At 31.9% G+C, this 23,664-nt stretch overlaps 1 protein-coding gene across 4 annotated transcripts in view; it reads right to left on the bottom strand.

Annotated features, from left to right (window-relative positions):
* LOC145334150 (uncharacterized) overlaps positions 1–23,664 on the bottom strand; it is a 481,948-nt gene that overhangs the window by 22,957 nt on the left and 435,327 nt on the right. For all 4 annotated transcript variants that reach the window (XM_080179457.1, XM_080179456.1, XM_080179454.1 and 1 more), the window contains 7 exons: positions 15,322–15,399; positions 11,664–11,751; positions 2,614–2,699; positions 1,883–2,182; positions 1,271–1,520; positions 938–1,055; positions 584–717 (listed from right to left, as the gene is read on the bottom strand). In XM_080179457.1, coding sequence (XP_080035583.1) covers positions 584–717; positions 938–1,055; positions 1,271–1,520; positions 1,883–2,182; positions 2,614–2,699; positions 11,664–11,751; positions 15,322–15,399 — 1,054 coding nt within the window. The remainder of the gene's footprint in view (positions 1–583; positions 718–937; positions 1,056–1,270; positions 1,521–1,882; positions 2,183–2,613; positions 2,700–11,663; positions 11,752–15,321; positions 15,400–23,664) is intronic.

Raw genomic sequence — 23,664 nt, 5'->3', positions numbered from 1 at the left:
TATACTATAGATCTGTTGTTATTACACCTTTAATATTAAATAAATGTTACATGGGCTTACCTATCTTAAAATTAGTATGTCTAAATAAATATTCATATGATATTGAACACATATTAAGAAGTTCATAATAAATAAAATCAAGGATCTTAATGGATAAGACAATGTGTTATGTACTTGGCATGCCCAATCATGTAGATTTGCCACTGCTAGTTTATACAACCCAATCAAGATTAAATGTAAGTTTTTCAAACAATGAATGAGATGTGTGTTTATAAAAATTTGGGGACCAGCATAATGTCCCCATTAGAGTAAAACACTAGAGGGAGAAAGTGTTAAATAACTGTATCTCCCCATCGCAACCGTCTTGTGCAACCTTTCTATTGGGTCATTAAAAATCAACCAGTGGTGTCGCTTATATTAACATAGCCAAGTAGCAGAAAATAACTTAGAAGCAGATTAAAGAGGTCTTTGAAAGATGAGGTGAGGTAGTTGTCTGTATATACATCTATACTGTAGATCTGTTATGTCCCCTACCTAACTGTATTTTAAAACAGAAAAAATTGAAATTGTCTATAAATATTACCTTAATTGTTCCATGGTGGCGAGACCAGCAACCATACTCTTAGCCCTGGCCCTGCCCACACTCAGGGTGGTGTTGGGGTCCCTCCGGGGCGGTGGGGGTGGATGCTGCAAGGGGGGTCGGGGCGACCACGCAACCTAAAAAAATTATTGCAATTTTTCCACTTTTTTTGCCCCGATGTGACAACAAAACATGGATTATTTTCATAATTCTGATTTTATTCCACGCAAAAAATTGTCTTTCTTTCCAAACAAAACATTATTTTTCAGTATGGCCCAGAACCAAATTCAATTCAGGGGAAGATTCGGAGCCATACTCGAAATATCTTACCCACCCCCCTGAAAATAATACACATACCTGTTTTCTTGGGAGCGTAGAGAAGCCTCCCCTGTTATTAAGAAGATTGTTCTTGTTAGCCCCGGCTAGCTCAGCGGTCACAGTTACCACGGTCAGCTGGACTAGGTCACCAGAATGTCTAAATATTATAAAATTGTAATGTCAGGTGCGTGACTAGTTTAATAAACAGGTGCAATTCATTACTATTCATTTGTAAGACTTCTAACGAAAGTTTGAGCAATGAAAGGGTGATTGTATAAATTACATATCAATTATTCTTATGTATTAAAACCTTGCTGTCATAGTATAAATAAGCTTATAAGTGACCGTCTTATTGATTTTTAAAAAGTTTACCTTATTAAATTGACCACAGTCTCATGACTAGCTTTAGTAACATCCTCATTATTAATAGCAAGCAGGAAATCTCCCTTCAGAATGCCCGCCATATCAGCAACCCCTGCGGGGTCCACGTCGTCCATGTACTGGAGGGAGGGGCACTTGTCGCTGGGGATCATGTCCATGAGGGGGCTGGCGGCCTTGGCCCCGCGCAGCACGAACCCGAAGCCCTTCTTGCCCTTGTGCAACACGCATTGACGGGGCAGACCTAAAACAGCAAACAATAGAAACATAAAATTTTTCACAGTATGGCTTCGAAACCGATTAATATCTGCTGAATTAAAACCAGTTCTTAGTAATACTGAAAAATCCCAAAAAGCGTCGTATTACAGAAAATTTTCACCAATATAAAGTAAAAATCATAAAATTAATACCAGTTTTGATAATAAAAGATAACTTTATAATTTTAATATCCGCGGAAAGCTATCTATATTCTATAATACGATGCGATAAATAACTATTCTTACATAAAAATAATATGATTTAATTTTAATTTCAAATACATGCGGATTTTGGTCTAAATTTGTAGATTAATGACTATTTCTTCTGGTTATAAATGATTTGTCATACCTGGAACAAAATTCAAACCACCCTTTGAGGACACCGTGGCAAAATGTTGCTGCGCTTGCGCAACTGTCAGCTGCTGCGGCTGCTTTGACTTAACAACTTCTTTCGGCGACATAACTTCCTCTTTAGCAGCGGCGGTGATCGCTGGTTTGGATGGGGCACCGTTGCCTGTGGTCGCCACGTCCTTGTGGGCTCGGAACCTAACTTCTTGCACAAGATGGCGGGGAAACAGGCCAGTTTGACCCCGCAGGGTTCCCTCTAGCAGCCCGGAATCGGTGCTTCCTGTTATTTCGATGACATCACCTAAAATCAAGTATAGTTCAACTTTTTTAGTCATTACAAATAATCAATACAAATAATCATTAGTTTTAATAGTATCAAATCAGGGAGGTATGGGCATAAGACTGTATATTACACTAGTACTCAAAGTTTTTTAAGCTCAAAACTTTGGGGAATTTATTTTTAAATTCTGAATTCCAAACTTTCAAAACAATAATTTTATAAATGGGGTATTTCTATCCAGTTTTTTGTTTAGGAATGAATATTTTTTGCCCGAGGGAATAAATGATGGAGCGATTCACATGTACTTAGTTTATTTTCATTGGGGTTGTATATAAATTAGAATAGAATAGAACTATATTTGTCATTTTAAACAAATTCTTGAAATTAAATCTATGTCAACAAACACATACGAAGACTTAATAAAGTAGCTGCACTGCTATTCTAAAATTTACCTTTAGCCAGGCTAATATGACCGTCTTCTGTAGCTGTGTAGTTATCTGTTGCCACTACAGTACTACCAGGCAGTAACATCATTTCCCTAAAAGACATAGAATTTAATATTTAAGAATTATAACAGTAACAGGATGTCTGTCTAAATGTAGCGAAGGATCTCACAAATTGTTGGACTGATTTGGTTCTTTCCTGAACCATGAAGTTTCTTGTAAGTCAAAGCTTGTAACTATTTTGGGGAAGACTTCCCTTACATGCCCCTAGAGCCTAGAGCAGCTAGTAGCTTTAAAAAGCATCATAACTTAAGATATGAGATGTGTACTACTATTTGCAATTGAAAAGAAAATGATGATTTTTTGTCGAATAAATATCTCCCTCCTATGTTTCCAAAAATGACGTAGTCCTCAAATGTGTATATGTTTTTGTACAATTTCTGTTTTGCCCACAAAAAAGGTTTTTAAATTGTTGCCTTGTGATTAAAACAGAACCACCCTTAGTACATTTGGTTTTGGTAGCAATTTCCCATTTGTGATATTTTGCAGTATTTATAAACCCCACTTAAATTGAAAGTTAGGTTTAAGAGAAAAATTGTCTTCATATCAGGAGGGAGGGGACATTGGACTGTAAATTACACTGAGCTGGATCTTTAAAAGCGTAGCCGTGGCCTTAGTCGTGGTCAGAGTTACAGCCACCAACCTAATAGCGATCTTTAAATCATATTAACCACGCGTAATCGTGGCCACAAAAAAAAATGCGATCTTTAAATCATATTGACAACGCGTAGTTGTAATCGTAGCGTGGTTAACCACGCTAAAAGTGACCACAGTCCGTTGGTGTGGCTAAAGCGTTGCTAAAGCCACGAAGACAGCTGCTTTTGATAATTTTAACGTAAAACTATTGAAAACGTAAATTATAATTGTTAAATGAATGTATGAATAATTGTACGGGCATGGAATATTTTATTTAAAAACTATCATAAAAATATTTTAATTGTGGTTTTTATAAATAATAAAATAAAAGTAAATTATAAAAGTTAGGATGTAGTTTATTTATATGATGTATAAAATAACGTACGGGCATGGAATGATTTGTTAATATTGAACCGTCACGTATGGGTATTGGGTAATACTAATAAAGTATGTTGCCTGTGTTACATAAAGAGACAGTTTTTAGGAAATTAATATGATAAAACTATAAATATACTTAAATTAAATTAAATTCTTTTGGGGATTTATTACTGCAATATTATTGATAAGGTTGGAATATGATTACATTTTTTAAATTTTAGTAATTGAATGTATTTTTTTTATTTATATTGAATTTATTGGACTCTCCCTTTGTCTTGTGTGTAGTGGCTGTCTGTCCAGCCGTGCTGGGCAATTGGCCGGGCGTGCAATGTCGTGCTGTGCCGTGCCCCGGCACGATATAGGCCATACCAGCCGTAGTACCAACTACATTGGCTCATGCCCTTAATAATATGTAAATATTACAAACATTTAAAATGTGTTATTAAAATAGTAATTTTGTATAAAATATAATTTCATTTCTTTGATGAAAATAATTTAATTTTAGGTGGGCCATAAAAGATTTTAGATATCCATAATTCTAGGATAGCCGGCATTGCACTTCTGTAAAATCATTTAAAAATCCATGTTTTATTAGCAGCACTGTGGCGACGACTACGGCTACAGCTACAACCACAGCTACGCCTACGACAACGACTACAACTACAACTACAGCCATGACTACGGCCACGGCTACAGCCACGCCAACGGCTACACATTTAAAGATCCAGCTCTGGTAGACTCACAATTTATAACCAAGTTATCTTATTTGTTGGCTAAAAAACTTTGGGTATTTTTATTGATTAATTTTGATTGGTAGGTCTTATATTAGTAGTGTCAATAACTTTAATCTACAAAAAGGGTAGTTTTGTTTATCATTGGAGGGGGGGGGGGGTAGTTCCCTGCTTAATATAAAACTGTATAGATAGGAGGGAGGGGGGGGGGGGGTGATAATTAAGCCAATTGGAAATTATTATTTTATTTGGCCACTACACATACATGTATATATTTATTCATTAACCCATCAAAAAGTTTGAGTAAAAACTAGCTGACAAAAATCAACCAAATTCATTACCTACCTATCTACAGGGTCCACATTGAATTTTGTCACAAACTATTTTGTCCTGGTTTAATAACAAGTTACAAATATCATTTTAAAGGCCACAAAATAAATTATTTTATTACTAAAGAATTTTTCAATTCTATATTACAATATTAACGTTAAAAAGAGAAATTTTACTGATTCTTTACCGTTAAAGGTATATAAAATTTTGGGGACCCTGTATGTTAATGAATGGTTGAGTATTTAGAAAAAGTTAACACATGTCAGTAGTAGATGTTTTTTTTTATATGCTTTATATTTTTTTTTCTGTTAGTCTATCTTGTTATCTTTAATAAAGAAAAAAAACGCAGTATTTCTTTATTACAGCTTTTAAAATTCCTTTTCCATGATTTAAATCTTCATATTTGTTGAATATGAATTTATAGAATTTCAAGTAAACTCAGGAAGAAAGGGAACACATTGGACTGAAAATTGCAATTGGTGACCAAAGCTTTATTCGTTGGCATAAAAACGTTGGGTACTATCATAAAATTGTGATTGGTTGGTTTCTAACTAGTAAATTTTCAACCAATAATTGTAATTGACGCTAATTTTGTTTATCATCATTGGGGATTTATCGCCCGTTGTCTTATCCCTGAGTAAACTTTGTTTCCAACCCTTTCAAGCTTTCAACCAGCACAACAAACTTGTAGAAAAGCTTCTAAACTTATTCTTCCTCAAATTATTTATTACAAGCGGTTACGCCCCTAGAGGCCTCTAGTGGCACTTGAGAAGGGGGATAGAAGTTAAAATTTAGTTCAAAAATGAAAAAGTAAAAATGTAGGAAGGTTTTTTTTTTCTTTGGATCTATGAAAAGCTTCCCTGTAAAGGAGAACCATATCGGTTCAGCAGTTGGCGATACACTAAACAAACATCCTGTTACTTTTATGTAAGGATTTAAATAAATACATTTTTTATGCTGATATTTTAAATAATTCATTTGCAGTTTTTGAGTAGCTTCGCTAATAACTATTTATATAAAAACAAACAGTTTATTGACTTGGTATAAGTCAAAGTATTGGAAAAAGTTGCTATCAGATTATTGTTTGTCAATATACCAGATCTCAAATGTTCATAATACAAACTCATTCATGACTTTCATCTACACACCCCCCCCCCCCCACACCCCAAAAGAAAAAGTTTTAAGTGTGAGTCGAGGTGATAAACAAGTTTAATTAGAACAACATTTGGAGTTCTTTCAAAGCTGTCGAAAAATTAAAAAAAAAAACAAGTTTTGGCTGGCGAAAAATGCCTCTTGCATTTCCACAAGTCAAAATTAACCTATATATTTTTGTATGTTATACATTAAATGATAAACTATTTATAAGTGAATAGTTGATTTTACATGGTAAAGTCAATGTTAGCTATCCCAGATTTTCCTTGGTATTTTATTGGCGACATTGTATGGGCACTTAGTAGTCAACTTTGGTTTTTGCTGTCATTTATCTAAAGCAGGAAACTTGAAACAGAAAGCTCATATGTATACATTTAGATTTTTATAAACATATATCATCATATTTATGACAATAAACGATACATTATGTTTCAGTGGACAATGTTTAAAAACCACATAAGGATTACAACATCCATATTATAAGTAGAAAATCACAAGAAAATTGGCAAACTGACATGGTGAGATATCGAACAAATCGGTTTTGCAGCAAAACGGACAGACAGACGGACCAAGTTAATTATACAATGGATGCTGATTGGTTTAGGATATCATCACAAAAAATTTCAGCTTTCTCTCTTAAATAGCAGCTGAGAAATTCACGTTTCAATCATTCGATTTCTTACAGACGAACACACATTTGGAATTGTAGAGTTGCTTCTGTGTATGTTGATAAAAAAAAACTGCTTGTCCACCAAAATTGCTTATGTTCTGTTTATGCTTATGTTTATGATATGACAAGGAAAAACGATGAATAATATGAAAAACAAAGACAATTATGTCCAAAAGTAGCGCACCAACAACAAATTAACAAGAAATGTAATACATATAAATATAGAATATGTGTAGGTCCGGGCTTCCGTAAAGAGAAATACTGCGTAGAGTAGTATATCATATTAAAGACAGCTTTCCACGGATATTAAAAGGAAAAATTATAAGATTCAAGCTAGTTTTGTTAGCCACGAAAGAACAAAAATGGTATTAATTTCATGTTATTTCTTTTAATTTTCGTGGAAAATTGTCTGTAATATGATGCTATACATGATTTTTCAGTGTGAGAACCGGTTTCAATCCAGCAGATATTAATCGGTTTAGAAGCCATACTGGAAAATGTATTCTTTAGAAAATGACTTACGACTAAACGAACATCATGAAGTTTTAAGAATATCACATGCTTTATAACACTTTTTATATTTTTATATCCGTGTCTCCGGACAAGGCAAGAAATGCATACAAGTACTGAATTTATACAATTGTTTGTTGGTTTTTTGCTGATTGAATTTTGGGGGTTGTAAATTTCTCCCAGAGTGGGTACAAATGCTTTCTTTTTACCAGAGGGAGGTAATGGCCATTAGAGTGTAAGTTGCAGAGCAATTGTCCCCAAAGTTTAAATACACGTTTTTTCATTCGTTGATTTAAAAAACTTAACCTCATAAAAAAAATTTTGAGTTAAAATTTTTTATGACATAATTATTTAAAAGCAATTGATCTATTCATGTACTGTACTATACTTTAAAAATTTACATAAGAAAATTTTTTTTATAAAAAAATGTCTCAAAAAGAGATGTCGTTAATGCACAAGAGAATCAGATAACTATTTATTGTTGGTCAGCAGTAAGGATGCAAAAACCCTTAGAAAACAACTTCGGTCACTACCAGGGATCTTAAAGGATAAGACAAATGATGATAAATAAAATTACCCCTTCTGTAGATCAAAATTATTGATTGAAAAGTATGAAAAGTTCTATTTTTAACCAATACATGAAAACTTTATAAAAAGTATTCAAAGTTTTTAAACCAACGAATAAAAATAGTGTTTAAAAATCTTTGGGTAAAATGTAATTTACAGTCCAATGTCCCCTCCCTACAGGACAACTTATGCTAAGAAAATGCAAGGAGGTAGGGGACTGTAAATTACACTGGTACCAAAAGTTTTATAAACATGTGATCTTATTCGTTGGATAAAAATCTTTGGGTACTATTGTTGAATTTTAAATTGCTTGTTATGAACTAGTAGTGTCCAAACAGAAGCAGTAATCATCATCTCTATTGTCTTATCCCCTAAGATCCCTGAGGAAATATAGCTTGTATACTAATGGTTGGAAGGCCAAAACAAACAGACAACCCACTAATTGTGTGGGTTATAGATAGAAGTGGTTTATAATTGTGCATAGCTATATTTATACAGCCTTTAATCTAAGTATAGCGAAGCTACTCTTTTGATTTTCATAGTAAGTTCGTCACAATGTCTTAGCAGGTTAAAAAAATAGACTTCCTTTAATAAAAAAAAAGATATCTAAAAAGTGAATAATACATGTAATTGCAAAGTCGTTTTTAGTGATTTATTGACATCTACAATATAATAGTTAACTTCAAATTAAGGGATAAAGATAATTGATTTTTTTTTCATCATAAAATGATAAATTGGCCCAAATAATAAACAAGTAGTTTCTTTAACGTAATTTTGTAATAAATGTACAAAATCTAAGTTTTCCGCAAGTTATAATTAGTTAGGTGTGAGTTTCTCATTTTTTTCTTCGTCATTTTTTATTTTCTATCAACCCTTTTTATATTTATAATATAAAAAAGTATAACATTTTCGGTAAAAGTTATGTTAAAAAAAAAACAAGTTATGTAATGTAATAGTAAAGACATTTGTAGTGTCATTTTTAATACACTATAATTAAATTTGTCTGTAACGCTGCACTGTTTTCTTAAAGATTGACTGTGAAGATTCCCAGTACCAATAAGTATTAAGTGTGTAATTTACTTGGTCCGTCGGTCATTCGGTAATGCTTAAAATAATATTCAGACTTATTTATATAAAGGTTTCTGTTCTAGTCTGTTTTTCCATCCATGTTTTTCAATGCTTCGGTACTAATGTTGTCATGTCATGTTGTCATAAAATGAATAAATCAATTAGAATTAAATTGAGGAAACACACATATTTTGAATAAAAGGGCTTGGACAATTGTCAATTTAATTTTCATGTTCTTTATGTCACCTTAGTAACTTTTTATTGGCTATTAATTTAAGTATATATTAAAATCAAATTCTGTTGAGGTTTGTAAGAGTTATTTATCGCCTTATTTTATGGACAGCTTTCCGCGAATATCAAAATGAAAACTAATATTCGTGGTAAATTGTCTCTAATTGGATGCTATATCTACATGTTTTTCAGTATGGCTGAGAACCGGTTCTAATCCAGGTTTCGAAGCCACACTTGAAAAAGAAATATATTACTTAGATATTCATTTTTGGTCAATTGATGTATAAAATCAAATGGTGGTTAGGTTATATTGGGTTATGGTAAGCCCCAAAGGGTTAGAGCCCCTACATTGCATTGGGTCAGTTTCATAGAAAAGTCTATCCCCCACACCATTATTTTCAATTTCCTTAAGAAATGTGCTCACTATACACTTTGATGAAAAGCACAAAAAAATTGGGTAATATTTTTACTCCCCTTCCCCTACCCTACAGCGTAATTTTGATGATATAGTTGTTTAAATTCAAATCAAGAATTCAGTACTTTATATGTTTTGTTGATTGGGTTTTGATTGAGAAATGATTAGCGTTCTTGTTTGGGTGTGCACTCATTTCCGCATATCTTCATATCCGCATAGTGTTTTATTTTCGCAAAAGGATACAATATCCAATACATAAGCACTAGCCAATTTGAATTGTTGGTTCATCGTTGGTTCATTAAGTTGAGAGTCCAAACTTTTAAAACACTAATCTTAATCTTCAAAAGGAGTATTATCATTGGGAATGTACAGATCCCTGGAGGAAGGTGGGATTTGTGCTGTAATAATAATATGCGATTATGATGATGTGCGGATGTAAACACACACTTCTATTTGGATCTAGATATTGGAATACAGGGATAGATTAATTGGAGATAAATTAATCTTTCCTCCCAAATTGAATGGTACTGAAAAACTAGGAAGGGAGAGAAAACAGAACCCCCCCCCCCCAAATAATCTTTCATTGATCTATCCATTACGATAATATTATTAGATCATGTCAATATTCAATAAATCTTAAAAGATAATACTTATTGATAAAACGAATTGCTTAACAAGGGTAATTATGTTCTTAAGTAGCTAAATGGATATTAAAACATGGAAGTGTGTATATACCTTATTAATGCCTCTAGGGACATGACAGTTCATAAAACATAGACCAAACTTTTATACTTTAGCTATTGCAGACAACCAACCATTTGATTGCACAACCCTTGACTGAAAGTCCTAACTAGGCATGGTAATGACTTATTCTATTTTTTTGGCTAGGGCATTCCCCATACTCTTTCTAATAATGCCAACCATCTGGTATAGCAGCAAAAGGTACAACCTTTAACGTCTTCAATTATTGATTGGGTCGAGATTCCAAAGCGACAATCGAACTATATGAAGTATGTAAAACATACATTAACGTGCAGACAGGCAATTTTTTTTTGTTTACAGAGTAGCTGCGCTACTAAAAAATTAAACCGTTTCTTACATGGATTTTTATATTTATTGTTGAGTACTCAAAATTATTTATCAATTGAAATATACGACAAACAAGGACTATTATAGAAGAAGCGGCGCAGCAATATAGTTGTAGACATAAGGAAAGCAACTCAGGCAAAATTTTAATTATCATTTTGTCATAAATCATTTTTCTAGTATGGCTTCGAAACCGATTAATATCCACTGGATTAGAACCGGTTCTTAGCCATACTTAAAATTTATGTACTGTTTCGTATTACAGACACTATTCCACAAATATTTTTTAAAAATCATAAAATAAATACCAGTTTTGTTATCCCTGGCTTTCGAACCCTCTGGTTAACAAAACTGGTTTAATCTTATAATTGTTCATTTTAATATCCACGGAAAGCTGCTTAACTCCACGATAAGATGTGAAAAACAATTGCCTATTTTATTTCTTTTAATATTCTTTGAAAATTCTTTGTAATACAGTACGATACATGATCTTTTTATGACGTCAAACGAACTTATATTATAGAGTAGCTGCACTACTTATGAAGATATTAAGTATTTAAGCATAAAGAACATGTCATTGTCAGATTAGTAAATAACTCTTTTCTATAACTCACTTTAATCTACCTAAAACCTTCAGGGCACTTTTGGGAAAGGGGGTTGAGTATCCCCCTCCCCAACTTCAATATTAGTTTTTGAAAAGAAAAAAATATTTCAGGGGGGATTTATGTTTTTAATTTTTTATAAATGCGAAATTCTTTTTTTATTTTTTATTATTGTTACGCTACTAATGGGGACGTTTATCCTTGTTTATATTCAAATGCAGTTTAAATCCATCAACACGCTCTTAGATGTCCAGCTGTTTATCTGTCCGTCTGTCCATCTGTCTGTTTGTTTATCTGTCCATTTGTCTGTTGGTAATCCGTTGTTGAAAAAAAAACTTTGCTAAATCAGGATTAGCGGTTCTTTGGATATTTAACAACATTACTATTTTACCTATTTTTTAGTAGCGAAGCTAATATATAATCAATGCTAGTCCGTACGTCCGTCAGTTCGAAGTTTATTTCTATGCCTATTCTATTATATTTAACAAAATTTCCTTTATGACCATGACCAATGTTAAAAACTTTTTGTTCTCTATATCTATGTAAGTCTAAGAAAACCATTACTCTAGGGTTGGCCTAGAAAATTTAATAGATTTAACCTAATAAGTATAAAATAGTATTACCTTCCCGTGGGGGTTGCAGCACTGCCCCCACTCCCACTATTACTACTAGTCCCCACTCCTGAGCTCAGCGATAGCACATCTTCGTTCCCTAAAAAATATTATTTTAAAAATCTTCGAATTTTTATTTGCAAAAATCCTCTAAATTAAAAAAATCACGAAACCTCACCTATAACTATATTATTTTATTATGAAAAAATGTATGTTTTCTGTACAAGTTCTTTATCATTTGTCCGAAGAAACTACGTTCAAGAATTTGCTTTCCTTGTTTATTGACATATTAAAAATATTAAAAAATGTCCTAAACCATCCCAAGACTTAAATTTTAACACAAAATAGCTCAAAGCATAGCAAAGTTAACTAAAATGAAAAATGAAGGGCTCAATCGGTTCAGTGGTTATTAAGACCTTTAACAGACACACAAACTTAAAGAACGGGACTGCACTGTTTATGCTCATAATTTTTCTTACAAAACATTTTAATTCTAATATGACACATTACTTTTCAAATAAAATGCTAAATACAACTATAATAATATGGTGTTAATATGAGAGGGTGACTTTTTAGTTTTATAATCATCATAATACAAAAAAACATCTTAAAATTAAAAAAATCTAAAAGAGTTTTACAAACTAAATATAAATATTGAACTCTCAGAAGCCAGAGAGGGAGAGGACATTGGGCTGTTTATTACACTGGTCCCCAAAGTTTTATAATAACGTTTTCATGTTCGTTGGCTCAACTAAAGGAGACTATTTTGATTTTGATTGGTTGGTTCATTAAGTTGAGTGTTCAAATGTTTCAACCATAATTGTAATCTACAGAAGAAGTAATTCTGTGCATCAACATTGGGTATATACATAAATTTAGCGGCAATTGTCTTATTCCTTTAGATCCCTACTTAGAAGCAGTATTAAAGAGGTTATATTCTCATGTACTTTGTACTCACTCAGTATAGGGATTGTCTAAATAATGATTAATATTTTGTCTATTGTCCTATCCCTGCTAAAGCGTCCTATCGTCTCGTATTGTGAGATTTTGCAAACAAAAAATATTAAGGTGGGCATTTACTTCTGCACATGTATCACTTTACAATGGATGTAGAATATTCGTGGATATTATGACAGGGGAAAAATTGTCGTCAATTTAGCTTGCTAACATGGAGGGGAGGGATTGGATATAGGGAGGGAAAGGGGTGAATCGTTATTTTAGATCGCTAAGTGCTTCACTTTATTAGAGAACATGAAAATCTGGTGTAAGATCCAAGTAATAATATATCCATTCACATTATCTAACCATCAGAAATATTATTGTGATTAATACAAAATCAGAAGCTCCTCATCCTTTGTTTGAATCTCATCTTTTGAAAGATTTGCTATTGTGCATTTTTGCAAATATGAAACACTAAACAAATGTAATAATATGCGGAGGTGAATGCGCACCTGAAATGTCCGTTCTTTTTTTGTCAGGTGTCATCTTTTAATAGTAGCGCAGCTACTACTAAAAAGTAGCTATTTGAGTGAAATTATCGGTTGTAACCCCTCCTGTAGATTTAAACTATTGGTTGAAAATTTTTTACCAACCAATCAGAATTCACAAAAGTTCCCAATGTTTTTTTAAACACAATAGTTTAATGGTCAAAGAGTTTCTTTTAAAGAATGTTGTCATCCTTGTTTATTTTCCATTTTAGACAAATCATTTTTTTCCTAACATAAATGTCATTGCAGTTTTTAAAAAAGTGTTTCTACCTAACAGCCAAATATGGGAAAAAAAATTAACATGTCATATTCAGTGAAGTTTTTAAATTAATGACACAAATTATGAATATTGTGCTGTATAATATTTTACTGTTCTTTTCATCGATAAAGCTGTTAGCTTGTAATTGCTGCGCTTTTTATTTGAAAGGTATATTTTTCAAATTGTCTGACTGCTGAAAGGCCTTTGACACGAAAGTGTACTTTTTAAAGAAGGGAGTGGATAATGGCAGACAAATTTAACTTTAATCTAGCCACCATTTAGTACCATTTATCAATTTAAAAAAAAAAACTTTTGAGTAATGTCATCTAGTGCTAAAAGTTTCAATTCAATTTATATGAATTTTTATTGATGATAACAATTACATCATAATTTCATGTAATTTCCGTAATATTAAATAGTAAAAGATATTTTTGGTTGAATAGACGTCAAAGATCTTAAAAGATAAGACAATTGAAAATAAATCTTTATACATTCCTAATATAAAAGACAGAATTAACCCATCTGTAATTAAAAAGTTATGATACTACTAGCTTGGAATCCAACCAACCCAAATTTTTGAGCCAACGCACAATATAATGTGGGTATGAAACTTTAGGTACTAGTGTAATTTACTGTAAAATGTCCCCTCCCACCCTGGAAGATGTGTTTTTACGAGTTTTTATCTTGAGAGAGAATATCTCTAACAAAAAACAAGCCATAAAAAATGCAGAGAAAGAATAAAAGTAAAATTATGAAGTGTGTTTATCAGTTATTAAACTTGGGATACAAAAACCACAAAAACACAAAAATCGCTAAAATAATTTCAGGGTAACATCTTAAAATATGGGCAATTTAATCTTCGAATTTATAAAAAGGTGTTGACTTTTCATATAATAGAACATCATATTATACAAAAGTGATTGAAGTTTTTTTAGTAGCGAAGCTACTCTATAATTTGAAATGTCCGTCTGTCCGTATGTCCGTCTGTCCGTCTTAGTTTGGGGGAAACGTGATTTTACATAATGATATCATAAATAATGAATATTGATATGGATGTTGTCATCCTTGTTTTAATATTCAAATTGGTTTCAGCTTATATACAACTCATAAACTTACTAACATATGCCAAATATAATGCTAAATTAACTACTTCAAATGCTAATTTTGATGGCGATTTTTAATGGTAATGTGATTCTAGTATCCCATCTTTATGTTGGGGAAATAAAAATGTGCAAACATTTTATTGCTATGATCAGATCACTATGGGTTAGAATCCCTTTTTAAGTGCATTATATAATTCAGAATAAATAAGGATAATTAGTTTTCATTAGTAGCACACCAATACAAGCTATTGGAGTATATAAAATTAAGCAGTCATTAGAAGCGCAACTACTCTATAACTAAGGTATTTATGTCCATATGTCAGTCATAATGAGCTGATGTCATCTTTATTTTTGTTTATTTTAGACCATAGTGAAAGATATTATTTGAAAAATTGATCAACACAGATAGTAAAACTTTTTATATGAATATTTTAAGGTTTGAACTTACAGGTTGTGAGTTATTCTTACTGAAGAAAAACTATTTTAATTTTAGTCTTACAGACAACCAACTTTTGATTGCACCACCTTTGTCTGAAAATCTGTTCATTTCATTGTAATATGAGCCCGTTTATTGGTCAAGTTATTAGCCTCTTCCAAACATCTGAACACCTTTCAAGGAAGGGAGGGGAAATTGGGGACATTCAACCAATATTGTATTTACAAAAGGGGTTATTTAATATTTTTTGTATTATCATTGGGGATGTAAATATATATTTTGGCCATTGTCTAATCCCTTTAGATCACTGACACCTCTCACTTTATCTGTATTTTGGGAGGTATTCTAGGAATTTAACCCCAAAATAATGGGTACAAAATTTTACCTGCAATGGAGGCTGCTAGTGTAGAAGCCGAGTCCAATTGTTCTTCCTCCTGGGATATCGAGTTCGAGCCCCCAGAACCTAAAAATAAAACCCTATTATATCTGGAACTACAAGGTTGACATACAATAGCAATAGTATTATGTTGATTATAAAGGATGCAATAAAAGTGTTCATAGCTTACTTTTTGTCGACATTATGAATTAAACCCATCATACTTAGCTAATATAAACCTTTGTCGACAATAAAAGGCCTGTAAAACTTTAATGAGAAGTGGAACTGTGCCGTTTGTTAGATCTTAAGGGGAGATCTTAATAATTCCCCCCTAAAATTTTTAAGACTTAAAGTTGCTTTTTTAGAAATATAAGTATGAAGAAAACGTCTCGATTATATTTGCAAAAAAAATTGTTTCAATAAACAATTATGATTTTTTCAGTCTTGAAAATCAAGGCTCTTGATAAAGGTTGTCCGATTAATCGATGCAAAATATTCAAGTGTGGAAAAAAAGGCAAAATGTTTTTTTCTCGTATTCATTTAAATTTGGTGGATAGGAACCGGTTGTCATCCATACGAAAAAAAACTATGTCTAGCATCGTATTATATCCAGCTTTCTACGAATATAAAAATGTACACTCATTAGATTAAAACCTGTCTTTTAGTCCGTGCCTTCGGCACCTCGGGGCTAAAAAACTGGTTTTAATCTAATAATTTTACATTCTATATCCGCGGAAAGCTGTTTATAATACGATGCGAGAAATAACTATTCCAGTATTGCCATGAATCCGATTAATTTCCACTAGATAAGAACCGGTTAAATAATTCTTGAATCATATCATATTAAAGAAAATGTTCAACTACAAAACAGGAAGGTTTTATTTAACTATCCGTGGAAAATACAATTCCTACTTTATCAAAAACATTGCAAGAAAGGATGCAATTTTACGGCTATTTTGTTTTGTGTCATTTTCAAATATATATTCTGGACACAAAAATTGAATTAAAATTGTTGCTTTTAAAGCAGAGACTCTAGAAAACCCAACATTCCTTTAGGTGGGTTTTCTAAAGCAGTAGGGGTATTTAAGTAGTTCTATAGATTAAGTTTAATGTAAGTTAGTTATGAAAACAAAATAAAAAAATACTTTATATGAAAATGCTAGGTTTTTAAAGATTTTGCTTTAATTAAAGGTGCAATTATTATTAGTAATAGAAAGCTTAAATTACAAGAGTAATAACAAAAATATTTCTATTTATGGGAATTCGAACCTTTTACCACTTTGTGAACTTTCTAAGAATTAAAATCTAGTTTAGGGAAACTCGGAAGCAATTTTATGGCTGTCTAATAATTAGGACATTTTAAGGAAAGGGGCTTTAAACAAAGGAGTTTTAAACAATAGCAAAAGTCACAAAAAATACTACTTTAAATAGTAGTAAGGTTTTTTGTTTGTCCTTTAAGATCTCGCTAACCACTGAATTCTTAAAATAGGTCCCAGGATGGTTATATAGTGTTTTATTTTTAAAAGAGCATACCAGCCATTTTAGTACAGCAGCTATAACTATAACTATTGATTTTTATAAGTTCTCTTAATTTGTGATTTTTCAAAATTTCACATTTATTTTTATTTTACATATTTTCCCTACAAAATATTATAGTAGACTGAAAATGTTACTAAAAAGTAATGGTGTTCTTACAATTTAACCCAATTAGAGTATTTATTCATTAATATCTAAGACTTAACTATGACTTATTTAGGGAGTGACGGGACATTGGACTGTAAATATAACTGTTACCTAAAGTTTAATAAACATGTTTAAAAACTTTAAAACTTTTAATATGTCCTGATTGGTTAGTATACACTTTTTCATCAACAATTTCAATCTTCATTAGGGGTGAGTATGTTTTTCATAATTGTGGTTGTACATTAGTTAATTGTCTTATCCCTTATGATCCCTGCGGGGGTATCCAACTCATTTTTCAAGAGTCTTAACAGTATACGATGGTGGGTTAAATTAAACTTTCCTTCTATCAATGCCACGCGCAAGACATAGCAGCAGAAAATGTTGGTTTAAACGCACACCAAACAAACGCATGTATATGTATTCCGGGCCCTACAGGCGCTCTGTCATATTCAATTTTCTGTGTTTGTTTTATGCACTAATTTTTGGTTGCCAGGTGTAAAGGGTTAAATAGTTCAGCTGGTGGGGAGTAATTTTTCGTGTTTCTTTAAATTCAGGTTAGGTTGGGTAATATTGGGACTTTGGTAGCCCCGTAGTTTTAGGGCCCCCGTGACAGTTGGAAATTGTTCATTAACTGATTTTCAAGATTTTAAAAACTAAATTTTTAAAAACTAGTAATAAAGATGAAGTAATTATAAAATTGACTTTACATTATAATATTCATTATTTATGATATCATTATGTTAATGCTCTGCTATCTAAGGACTTAGATGTCCGTTTAACAAAAATTCTTTCATTTAACTATCCCTATAATCTTGATAAATTAAGAGAAATAAGTTAAAATTTCTGGGAAAATTAGCCACCAATTTGGCAGGGTAAAATTATGTATTTGTTATGATAAGCTTTACAGATTAAAAGCAAAGCTTCTTTATAATTAAATTTGTATTTGGTTTATACAAGGATAGTTATAGTAGTAAGTAGCGCAGCAATTACAAAGAATGGAGAAATTGATATATTCTTATAAAAAAAGTAACAGGATGAATTGTTTTTAATACTTGTTTAAAAAAAGTACATTAAAAAATTAAGGACTTGAATATAGAGTTGCTTCGCTTATTATATTGCACTTTGATGTCTCAGGAATCAATATAATAAAATTGGATCAATCAGATTATTAGATCACATAAAAATTTGTTGTTAAAAAGGAGAAAAATTTACATGTTTAAAATGGACGTACGGACATTCTGCTAATGATTATAGAGTTGCTACGCTTTCTACGTACCTAACTGCTACAGAAATCAACATGCAGAGTTTGAAATCGATAGGACAATTCTAACATGCCTAAATTAACGAAAAAAGCCATCCGTCTCAGACATACGGACAGACCGATACTAACTATAGAAAAGCTTCGCTTTAATAAGCAAGTTATCGAGTAGCTGTTCTATACAAAAGTATCACGTATCAAATGATTTAATTGTGGCGCAGTATAATTGCCAAGTTAAACAATATTGTGGTCGAATAATGTCAAATAGAATCACTTTTTTCAAACATTGGCCTGGGGACATTTTTTTGGTGGTTTTCATTTCTAATTGGACTCTTTACATTTTTACTTTAACTTTTTGCGTATATAAATACTACTACTTATGGCCAATAAATTTTACGCCAATATGTCCAAGAAATTTTCAAAAGCACAATCTTAACGTCTGGAAGCATTAAATTGTATTAAATAACAAGGATCAATATTTTCAAAGCAACGAAGTTTATCATGAAAACAATACTAGTCATTAATTTGATATGGGTTTCATTAAAGGCATTCGCTCTATTACGTACAGCAGTATTTAAGAATGTTATAATGTCGTTAAGTTGTCAGCCATTGTCAAAATTCAATATGTATATATTGTTTACAGTGTGAAAAAATCACTTTTATCTACTGTAACTGCTATATGGTTGGGGGATAACCCCTTCTGTATATTTCAATTAGTGGTCGAAACGTTTGGTCACTCAAGTAAATGAACCCAAAAATTAAAAATCATTCAAGTCCCCATGGTTGCTAAGCCTACGAATAAGAAGATGATATTAAAAGACTTTGGAGACAAGTGAAATAAACAGTCCAATGACTTATAGAGTAGCTTGAGAAATTATAAAAAGATGAACACATCATTATCATGAAACTATCCAATCCATTCAAATCTATCAAATTTCCAATAAGACTGGTTCAAATTATTATTTTTGAATTATTATCTCAATAAAAGTATATGTCGATAAATATTAACAGATTTTTTTTAAAGCGAAGCTTTTCTATAATTGGTACGACTTAAAAAGCGTAGCAACTCTATAATCATTACCAGAATGTCCGTACGTCCATTTTAAACATGTTGATTTTTCTACTTTTTTAACAACAAATTTACTTATAATTTTGCTTCGACTCTTATACCTTTATATTCTGATTATTCAGTTCTGACACTATACAAGTGTTAATGTCCGTTTGTCCTACCGTTTCAGTGCTTCGCTTTTATGGATGTTGTCATCCTTGTTTTGAATATGACTTTAGGGAGGGAGACAGAGTTTTGGATCCGCATTGATTTTTTGCGGATCCGGATCCTCAAAATTTGGTCAGTGCGGATCCGGATCCTACCGGATCCGGTTCCGGATCCTTGACAATAAAAATAAAATCACCAAACCTTTCAAAAATATTTATTCTTTAATTCGAAGTCAAAAATACTTTTAATTTTCAAGTCTGACCCTAAACCTTAAAGATTGGCTCTCATCAAGAGAATGTCTGAGATTGTATATAAATTTAGGTAGATTTTACGGATCCGCAAGGATCCGCATTTTTTTGAGTCCAAGGATCCGGATCCGGATCCTTGGACTCGAAAATATGCGGATCCTTGCGGATCTGAAACCCTGGAGGGAGATATTGGAGTTTAAAAAACACTTGTACCCAAAGATTTATATCCATGTTATCTTATTCGTTGGTTCCAAAACTTTGGATATTATAATTGAATTTGATTGGTTGACTCCAAACTGGAAGAATCCAAACTTTGTAAGCTATAAATAATTAACTGAAGCAGGAATTTTGTTATCAACATTGGGGACAACAATTTATCGTCCATTGTCTTATCCCATAATACCCCTAGTTTGCTAAGAATATTCTTGTAGTTGTACCGTAGGACGGACGGACGGACGGACGTACATAGTTATCAAGCCGCTGCGTTTTTGTAAATAGTGGAAAATGGAACCGTCCTATGAAATTAAAGGATTGATATGAAAATAGAAATTGCATGCAGTGATTAGGCAAATTTGCAACTTTATGCCTCATTGCACCCAGGGATATTAGGGATAAGACAATGGAAGAAAAATCAATATTCCCCCAATCTTGATTTGCTCATTCCGAGTTTAGTAGATTAATTTAACAAAAATTTGTCTAAAAAATCCGTATGCTGTGAAATAACCAAGTTTGATTTGCAAATTCTGATTTTATATTATTTACCCTCCTCATGAGGACCGTTTCCAGTATGGCTTAGGAACCGATTAATATCCGCTTGGATTAGAACCGGTACTCAGCTATAACATAGTGAAAATAATGTATCGTATCGTATTAGAGAAAGATTTCCAATTAAATTAATACCTATTTGTGTGGCCTTGGCCTTAATCTTGTAATTTTTATTTTATCCGCGAAAAGCTGTCTACAATACTATGCGATAAATAACTACTCAATGTGATTTTGAAGGCAAAATTTCATAATATTTATTTTAATAATAAGGCTTCTTGACAAGGATAAACTATACAACCAACTAACAGTAGCGGAGCCTTTTCAAATAATAAGAAGGGAAAGAGATAGGGAGTGAGGGGTACTGTCCTTATACTAAAGTAACAGGATGTTTGTTTGTGTGTCTGTGTTTCTGTACCGAAGGATCTCGCTAACCGCTGAACCGATCGGGTTCTCCTTAACAGAGTAGATTCTCATAGGTCCTGGGAAGGTTTATAACTAATTTGTGGGAGGGTAAAACCACCCTCCCAAGAGAAATCACAATAAAATCGTAAAAAATTGAAATATTCCTGCCGCATAGTGTCGATGGCGTATGAATGTCTCTACGTAGCGTAGTAGCGCTGCGTAGAGACATAAATTTAACAGCTGATTGGCCATAGACAAATTATTTCTCAAATTAGATATTTAAAATAAAAATGAATATTTAAATGCCACTAGAGGCCTCTAGGGGCGTAGTCGCTAGTAAATTATAAACTACATTATCTTTTTGAATGGCTCAAAAACTTTGGGTACTTTTATTGAATTTCTATTTGTTGTTTCTAAACTAGTTACGTTCCTTCTTTTCAATAAATAATTTTAATCTGCAGAAGGAATATTTTGTTTATATTCATTGGAGGAATGTGTTAACTTATCGTCCATTGTCTTATTTTCATGGAAACGACGTATTAGTAAAGTAGCGAATTAGAAAAAAAATGAAGAGAAGTCTGCGTTGCAAATGGACTGACAGGCAAAGTCACATAATATGGGAAAGCTTCGCTACTAAAAAAGTAAAAGTTGTGCTATCGTGTGCTGACTGGGAGAAAACCAAATCTACTGACGATTTCAATCAATGTTTTATACCATGCAAATAACTAATTTTGTCAATATATAATCACAATTTTAACATTTTAGATCAGGGATCTTTAGGGATAAGACAATTGACATTAAAATAATATATATCCTCATTAATGATTAACAAAATACATTTTTGTAAAAAAAAAATATTGTCTAACTAAAAACCAATCACTAAAACCATTAATTAGGAAAATCTACCAAAAACACCTTCCTGAATTAGTAACAAAAATTTTCATGTTACGGCGAATCGACGGACATACCGAAGTTATAGAATAGCTGCGCTACTAAAAATGGTATACACCAATTTATTGTAAAATGGATATAATAAACCTTGTAGGTAAAATGCATCTAATATTTTAGAAACCAAGGCCTTTAAACTCATTTATAAGACAATTTAAGCCACTAAATCATACAACAGTAGTATAGTTACGGACAAAAATGGTAGATTTGTTAAAAAATAAATATATCAACAAGGAAATTGATGTTTTAAAAAAATGTTCGAAACCCCATAAATTTTCTCACTTAGGGTATAATTTTCGGGACAAACTTTGTCAAGACCTCAAGATACATAACATATTATTATAGGGTGTGCTTTAAATTCCGCAAAGACAAAATAGTAAAAAATAAAGTAGTAAGAGATAGTTCGCAAAAATTTAAACAATGAAGAAATAAAGGTGTCTTTCCATAAAGAGCATGTTAATTTTTTTCTATGATTATGTCTTAAGGGGGCCCTAACCCTGCAGGTCTACCCATTACCACATTACCTAACCTAACCTAGAGTAATAAACAAATTAATAAAAAACAACCCACCCCTTTATTTTCAATATGATTAACAAGGGAAAAAGGCGAAAAAAAATCTGAACGTAAGTGTAGAATCTCTTTTTTATATAAACCCAACAAGAAATTTAAACCTCCTGAAAATTAGTGTTTGAAAAGGGGGTGGGGTCATTTTTAGGGGGAAGGAGATTCTTCAGGGAAGCAGGGGACAATGGCAGATAAATTAAACATAAAATTCTTCCCCAATTATCTCCAAGTTACCTTAACATAAACATATAAACATAAACATATTTATTTAGGCATAAAAATTAAACATAGTCATAAAATCAAAAAAAAAACATAAAAACACATTTCAAATTACTATAACAATAAACAACCTATATCCTAATCAGTTCTGCCCGGGTAACCATGACTAGATCACTAAGGATCTGTCTACTTTGCCCAAAATATATTAAACAAAGGTATCCTGGATCCCTTTAAACTTATAGAACCTAGGTAGTATCGCCAAAATAAAAATAACATAAACAAAACCTTGGGTAATTTAGTGGTGGGGATAAAACTTTAGTCCATTATCCTCTCCCTGATTTCCTGAGTATCCTAGGATGCTTATTTACTTGTCAGTTCTTACTACTGGCTATACATAGCACACACTCTTAAAAATTATTATATTTTACTTCTTCAAATTAAGAAAAAAAGTATGTAGAAAGATATAGTAATTTACCCATAAATACTGTTTAATTCATCAGCTATTGATCCATACTTATAAAGCAGTAAAGTTTTTTATTTCACCAGTTAAGATCTTGGTAATTTCAGTTAATTTCTTTGTTTTAGAGAAGGTTCATATTGGTCATGGGATAGTTTTAAGCTATTTTACTGATTGCATAAATAGTAGATAATGACAGTCAAAAACATTTTTAATCGTATCAAACAATAATACTAATCTACAAAAACAGATAATTTTGTTTATTTTCATAGGGGAAATATTTAGGGTTCATTACCCCCCTAATATCTATGACTATTTCCCAATAAAATATATATTTGTAGATTAATAAAGCCATAATTGTCACTTTTTTAAATGAAATTTTTATTTTTTTTTAAGAGTGCAGTATCTAAGGATAACAAATTATAGGTCTGTTTTAAAGCCTCATACCCTAGCACCAATATTATCAAATTCAAGCGGGGCCCACCCAGGGATACCAGGGGATAAGACATTGGAGGATAAATTTTTATAAACCCCCAATTATGATAAACAATATTATTACTTATGAAGTTGAAAATTATTAGTTAAACAGTTT

Source organism: Acartia tonsa, chromosome 12 (genome assembly GCF_053477335.1).
Source record: "Acartia tonsa isolate MP-2025a chromosome 12, ASM5347733v1, whole genome shotgun sequence".
In the NCBI taxonomy this organism is placed as follows: Eukaryota; Metazoa; Arthropoda; class Copepoda; order Calanoida; family Acartiidae; genus Acartia; species Acartia tonsa.
This window is presented reverse-complemented; position numbering and strand designations above follow the sequence as displayed.